General features: G+C 36.3%; 1 protein-coding gene across 1 annotated transcript; it reads left to right on the forward strand.

The window, feature by feature from the left end:
* Positions 1-1,588: 1,588 nt before the first annotated feature.
* Positions 1,589-7,468, forward strand: unc50 (unc-50 homolog (C. elegans)). Its single transcript, XM_056241578.1, has 6 exons — positions 1,589-1,710; positions 2,870-3,144; positions 3,222-3,342; positions 5,439-5,575; positions 5,660-5,767; positions 7,014-7,468. Exons 2-6 carry the CDS (start codon positions 2,871-2,873, stop codon positions 7,148-7,150), a joined length of 777 nt encoding a protein of 258 aa, XP_056097553.1. The 5' UTR covers positions 1,589-1,710; position 2,870; the 3' UTR covers positions 7,151-7,468.
* Positions 7,469-7,501: the final 33 nt, after the last annotated feature.

Raw genomic sequence — 7,501 nt, forward strand, 5'->3', positions numbered from 1 at the left:
GAAAGACTGAATCAATATTTTATTAATTGTGATGACATGCCCTCCAGCAAAACTGTCAGCGTTCCACAACGTTAAAATGGCATGAATGAAACTTGTTTCTGTTCACTTGTTTTCTTCAAGTGATGTACAAAGTGTTTTACAATCCACCATAGGAGTAGTCTGAGGGTTGTAATGAAGGAAAACAGAATGTAGAGATAAAAGAATGATGAGGTGGTGGGTGGTTATTAAATAAATATGAGCCAAACCGCAAGCTTTGCTTTTAAACGCCTGTGAAAGAGGAGCAGAAGCACCTGTGATGGACACATCGCTCAATGACCTGCAAGAAATCTGCAGGTAAAAATAAAAACTATTCTCCGCTCACTGCTTTTAAAAGTTTACTTTTAGTTTTAGAGACATAGACTTAAAATAGAGCAAAGATATAATATGCTGTGCATTTGCAGGAGAAAACATCCTTATTGAAAAGTGAACACACTCCAGACTGACTGGTGCTAAACTGTTCTACAGTGTTGTTTTAGGATTATTTATCAGAATTGCTTAAAAGCTATTCTGCTTATTTGCAAAAGCCTTTTTTGCTTTTTTGGCCATTTCAAAGTTATGGAACATGATGGATGAAAAAGTTATATCAATGAGAGAGAGAGAGAGAGAGAGAGAGAGAGAGAGAGACTTATACATTAGCGCCATCTGTTGTTTCTAAACATTATTGCAAACAGCATTATCAACAAAAAAAGTTTTTATCTTCACAATCATGTTATGCAATTATCAAACCCTGCAGTGTATTTTCAGATTATAAAAACATTAAAAATAAGAACCAATCAAAAACAAAAAATAAGTATAAAATGGAGTATAAAAAGTGTAAAATATTTATAAATAAAAATGGAATACAACGACTGTAACATATAAATAATATAGCCTAATATAAAATATACAAAATATGTATTACAAAATATAATATTTTTTTCTGTAGAAACAGTTTCACCTAATCAATTTGGTTTAGCCATTACAGTTTATCGAAATACCACAAATCGATATGCTTGTGTTGTCATTTATAGAAACATATTGATAAAATATGATGTCATTGCATATTTCTGAAATGCTCAGTCACTTGTACATGATTATCACTTAACCAAATGGCAAGAAAAAAAGTCAGGATACAAATAAAATTCCAAAGTTAGTCATCGCTCATTAAGGATTGATGAATTTTTCTCTTGCTTGTTTTTGCTGTTGTTTTCCCACCCAAAAATATTAAAATAAAGAAATATTAAAAAGGAATAATTATTGTAAGTAGGAAAATCATAATTGATTAACAGTAAAAACAATATTCTGTTTTTGATTAGAGATTGTAATATATCTTAATGGGATAAATTGTTTAAAATCCACATAACTCTGATGTTGTGATAATAAAAAAGTAATACATATGATTTTCATCTTTATAAATAGTTTAAATTATATATTGTATAAAATGATACAGATCTCTAGATAGATACTGTCTATCTATCTAGGAATGACCGGAATCTCAAGAAACTGTGCTCTCTATCCCAACACTACATTTCCCAGAAAGCATTGAGACCGGAAGTGGCGTCACTTTATAGGTTGCGCTGCTACGTGTTCGGACAAGGCAGGAAGTTGACATGTCACAGTTGCTGCATTGTTTGTTACACATTGATTAATAAGATATTTGTTTTAATAGTTGCTGATACTGCTGTCGAGCAGGTGAGTGTTATGTTTTTACACACTGAGAAGGAGCGACATTGTAGCTAACTGCTTTACCCGGTTATTATGTAGAATCGAGCCGAGGCCCAGGTAGCATCATCATCACACACACACACACACACACACACACACACACACACACACACACACTGTAAAGCTTTGGGTTTTCCATTGTTTATGCTTAATAAAGCGTCTACTTTTAGACTAGCAGGTTAGTTACTGTATCATTCCTGTCAGTCGTCATCCAAGGCCAGACTGTCTGTGTAAAGCAAGTAAGAGTGATATGACTGATCTAGGATCAGATTCAGCTCTGCATGTTTACATAGCAGGCCATATTTTTATAGGAAGCACAAGAACTAACGTTAATGAGATGATTATTAACATTAATGCTTGACCATTAAGGTCTACTGTACAGTGTATGTACTGTAATCAAATTGTTATTGAGTTTGACTTGTTATTCTTTTGGCAAAACATACTAAGCCATAATTGTTTATAATGACCCAGCCACTCAAAAACAGTCAGATAATTTAGTCCTAATGAGTTTCACAAGATTTGTATGTTATATATCTGGACCGGTCAAAAGTTTGGAAACATTACTCTTTTTAATGTTTTTTAAATAGAATTTTTTTTCTTACAATATATATCTTTACTATCACTTTTTATCAATTGAATACATCCTTGCTAAATATAAGTATTAATTTCTTTTAAAAAAAAAGGAAAGAAGAAAATTACTGACCCCAAAGTGTATATTGTTACAAAATATTTCTATTTTAAATAAATGCTTTTAAAAATGCAATCAAAACTGTTTCCAACATTGATAATAAATCAGCATATTAATGATTTCTGAAGGATCATGTGACATTGAAGACTGGAGTAATGATGCTGAAAATTCAGCTTTGATCACAAGAATAAATTGTAATTTAAAGTATATTCAAATAGAAAACCATTATTTTAAATTGTAATAATATTTCACAATATCACAGTTTTTTCCTGTATTTTTTGTTAAAATAAATACAGACTTCATGAGCAGAGAGAGACTTCTTTCAAAAACATTAAAACTAGTAATGTTTCCAAACTTTTAACTGGTACTGTATGTTTTATATATGACCAATAATGTTTTGTTTTTTGTCATAACCAAATTCCTCTCTCATCCCAGCAGTATGTTGCCGACAAGCTCCCCGCAGATCCAGCGGAACGGCAGCCTCAGCGAGCGGGATGCGGCGCGGCACACGGCCGGAGCCAAGCGCTACAAGTACCTGAGGAGACTCCTGCATTTCAGACAGATGGACTTCGAGTTCGCCATATGGCAGATGCTTTATCTGTTCACATCACCGCAGAAAGTGTATCGCAACTTCCACTACCGCAAACAAACTAAAGACCAGTGGGCCCGGGACGACCCTGCGTTCCTGGTGCTGCTCAGCATCTGGCTGTGTGGTGAGCACTTGCGATTGAAACATGAGACAGGCTTTGGAAATGAAACCTTCATTTGCTAACTAATGTTATCTGTGCAGTGTCGACGGTGGGCTTTGGTCTGGTTCTAGAAATGGGCTTTGTAGAGACGTTGAAGCTGTTGCTCTGGGTTGTTTTCATTGACTGCATCGGGGTTGGATTGCTCATATCCACACTCATGTGGTAAGGTGCCACACACACACACACACACACAAAGGTTTGCATGCTGACAAAAATGTGTGCATGTCCTTAAAATCAGCCTACTGCAATTGAGGATCACAGCTATATTCATGTCCTTAAAGTGGCAAAAATTGACAGCTCTTATTTTTTTACAGAATGTTGCAGTGTTTATTATAAATGCTTTATCTGTGCACATCATTATTTGTTTCAAGTTCATATGCCCTGGTAATCTTGAATTAAAAACCTAAACTCTTGAAAACAACATCTGTTCTCTTCATGACGTGAGTCTCGGCAGAAGGTGGGACTAAACACCCTCCAGTACTGACTAAACACCCACTTTCTACAATCCAATCAATTCCCAAGGACAAAATCAAGTCCTGTCCTAATAATAACAATAAATAATGATCACCAACCGTAGATAGTTTGAACTTGGGTAAAACAAGCAAACTCAGTACTCAATCTAAGAGTATAGGCAGGAACCGTTTAATCCCACATTTTTTCTTGCAATTTGAGTACATGTATTTTACTCCTTAGACCTCCCTAACACTCAAACATTATGCCCTCTTTGATTTTATGTCGGTTAAGTTAGTGAAATATTAGGTTTTATATTCAGTCACAAAAGTGACCGGTGGGAAACACCAAAGTCACGTACATCTAGAAGGTCCAACACATTGAACGTTTCTGGGATTCTGACTACACTGAACAAAATTATAAACGCAACACTTTTGTTTTTGCCCCCATTTTTCTTGAGCTAAACTCAAAGATCTAAGACCTTTTCTATGTACACAAAAGGCCTATTCCTCTCAGATATTGTTCACAAATCTGTCTAAATCTGTGTTTGTGAGCACTTCTCCTTTGCCGAGATGATCCATCCACCTCACAGGTGTGGCAAACGTTCAGTGTAGGATTAACAGCCAATACCTGTGTTTTCAATTGAAGCACTGTGTTATTAGCCTGGATGCCAGCCCGAACCCCGCCCACAAAATTTTTTGTTTTGGTCGGAAGGTTCGGTCTGGACTCGATCCATTGAGGAGTAATTATGATGGGTTCAGAATTAGTCGGGCCAATCAAATTGCCAGGGCAGGCTTTATACGATGATGGACAGATGATCTGCAGTCACGTAATCCTCACGTTATCAAAGAGCGCTTGGGTTGAACTGGTTTCCCTCAGAGATGACTGCCGCTGGAGAACTGAGATGTATAGATCCCGCTATCGCGTCTGTTGTAAAAGAAATCGACAGCGCATTCATTTTAAAAGACGAACAGAACTGCAATCAAGGCATTTGTCGATCGGAAAGATGTTTGCCGTCCTTCCTACGGGATTCGGCAAAAGTTTATTTTATCAGCTGGCTCCGATGGTCGCTAAGAAGATGGGACGCAATGAAAACCCTGTGGTCGCTGTGGTTTCTCCTTTGGTCGCACTCATGGAGGACCAAGTAAAAGAAGCAACACTCATTATTTTACTACTTCTTACAGCGTGCGTATAGTTGAGTTCTGATGACAATTTGCGTTGCTCATATAATAAAAACACTTACAGCGTTGCTCTGATTGGTTGTAGGTCTATCCAATTGATTGCAGAGGTTTTTTTTTCCTGGTTCGGTTAAGACACGCCTCATAATCAAAGCCCTATGGAGCAGTATCAGACTCACATTCTGACTAGAATATGAGTATGACGAAGTCAGGCTACTGTGTTATACTACCGGTCACAATTGTGACCGTTAACAAATTTACACATCTTAAGAGCAAAATATATATGTAGGAGTATAACTCTCAAGATATATAAGTAGTAGACCCTTTAAAGAATATATGTATCCTGCTTAATACATGATTACTTTCCAAATAAATAAATGGACGTGAAATATTGATCTTACTTATTTTATTATGTGATTATAATTAGGAAATCAATTTCCTGGGGTTGCCTGAATGTACAGTTTAGTGGTTATTATGCTATAATGTTTGTCGTAACTGACCAATCAGAATCAAGTACTTTAAAGAATGATATAATAAATCAGCATAATTTTACTAGAAAATGTCATGAAGAGGTTTTTTTTTTTTTTTTACTGTAAAACTGTACAGTAATCCCTGTCTTTTCTTCTCCAGGTTTGTTACGAATAAATATCTGATGAAACCGAGCAGAGATTATGATGTGGAGTGGGGCTACGCGTTTGACGTCCATCTGAATGCTTTCTACCCTCTTCTGGTCATTCTGCACTTTTTACAGCTATTCTTCATCAACTGTAAGGAAAGATGTGTATAAATGTATAATGAGCTGTACTGTTTTCAGTTATAGACTTTGTGAACACATCTTGCTCTCTTGACAGATGTCGTCGTTACGAGTTCAGACTGGTTCCTGGGTTATTTTGTGGGAAACACCTTGTGGCTTATTGCAATCGGTTACTATATTTACATCACATTCCTGGGCTACAATGGTAAGTATTGTGATAGCTAGGGATGCACGATATATCGGCCACCATATCGGTTACCGGCCGATATATGATCAGTTTTAAAGGAGAACTCCGGCGCAAAATGAACCTTTGGTCTAATAAAACATTGGTACCTAGTCAACCGTTCTCTGAGATTTGTTTTCATGATAATCGAATGTAAAGAGTTTTATCTCTAAAAACTGTTTAGCGTATAACGCTAGTAATGGGGGCATTTAATAAGTAAAAATAAATCGCTAGTTCATACCACTAAAAAGGCTCAAAATAGCCCCACACGAATACAGTAACATAATGAGGGTCCCTACATGCAAAACGAAGCATTGAGAACTTTGTAAGTGTACAGACAGTTTAATAAGAAGATAAAGATAAAGACAGTCCACTTCGTGTATACAGAATCAAACTCTGATACTAATCAAACCACGAACGCCATTCATACAGTTCAGCTCACTTGGCACGTCGTTCGTGGTTTGATTAGTCGAGTCTGTTTTCCAAAGATGGCTCCTGTCTGTATACACGAAGTGGACTGTCTTTATCTTTATCTTCTTATTAAACGGTCTGTACACTTACAAAGTTCTCAATGCTTCGTTTTGCATGTAGGGACCCTCATTATGTTACTGTGTTCGTGTGGGGCTATTTTGAGTCTTGTTAGTGGTATTAACTAGCGATTTATTTTTACTTATTAAATGCCCCCATTACTAGCGTTATACGCTAAACAGTTTTTAGAGATAAAACTCTTTACATTCGATTATCATGAAAACAAATCTCAGAGAACGGTTGACTAGGTACCAATGTTTTATTAGACCAAAGGTTCATTTTGCGCCGGAGTTTTCCTTTAATGTTATCATTATCGGTCCGATAAGATATCTTGAAGCCGATAAATGATGGATTATTTCCTTCAGCTGAGACACTACAGATGCACACTCTTCGCCATGATGGTTTTGAATTGCTTGAAATATGATTGGAATCACTTCAAAAAAGGAAAATACAGTAAAGTGCAACATGTGCAGAGCTTGTCTATCATATAAGCTAAATAAAATTGTAATCAGACTCTCAGAAATTATATAAAAATTTGGATTTAGATTTATCGGCCAATATATCGGTTATCAGCTTTCAAATATAAACAATTATCGGTTATCGTATCGGCCAAAATTTTCATTTCGCTGCATCCCTAGTTTTTACCATCCATAAATTCTTAAGCTGAACATTGTCTAATTTTCTCTTCTTGTTTCTTTAGCGCTCCCGTTCTTAAAGAACACTGTGGTGCTTCTGTATCCCTTTGCTTTGCTCGGACTCCTGTATGTTCTCTCCATTTCACTTGGCTGGAACTTCACTAAAGGTCTCTGCTGGTTTTATAAGCACAGGGTCCAGTAGAGGACGCCAGAACACATGAAGGACATTGCAGTGCCCTTGTGCTCTTAAAGATGGGTGGAAAGTTTGGTGTCGCTCTTGGGACTTTCTGAAATTTTGTATTATCTGTAAATATCATTTTGGTTGTAGAGGAAAAGAGTTTCACTTGTTTATGGTGTCATGCCTTTTTTTTTTCTCCTTAATTTGATACTCAACCCTCATTTAATGTTGTGATGTGGTTTTGAAAATGCAAACATGGGGAAAAAAGTGCATAATATGTCTGCTTGGATGCTGCACTTTTTACTTGTGAGAATGTGTACAATAAAGATATTTTTAAAGAAACGGATTTGTAGTTTATTCAAATATTGCCATCTA

This window comes from Rhinichthys klamathensis, unplaced genomic scaffold, assembly GCF_029890125.1.
Source record: "Rhinichthys klamathensis goyatoka isolate OS25496 unplaced genomic scaffold, OSU_Roscu_1.1 h1tg000654l_1, whole genome shotgun sequence".
Lineage (NCBI taxonomy): Eukaryota > Metazoa > Chordata > Actinopteri > Cypriniformes > Leuciscidae > Rhinichthys > Rhinichthys klamathensis.

Bases quoted from the DNA above. Each gene is read 5' to 3' on its own strand.
- unc50 (XM_056241578.1), top strand. From the start codon at position 2,871: ATGTTGCCGACAAGCTCCCCGCAGATCCAGCGGAACGGCAGCCTCAGC. The intron at 3,145-3,221 runs GTGAGCACTTGC...TTATCTGTGCAG, and splicing joins GCTCAGCATCTGGCTGTGTG to TGTCGACGGTGGGCTTTGGT. The intron at 5,768-7,013 runs GTAAGTATTGTG...TTGTTTCTTTAG, and splicing joins CACATTCCTGGGCTACAATG to CGCTCCCGTTCTTAAAGAAC.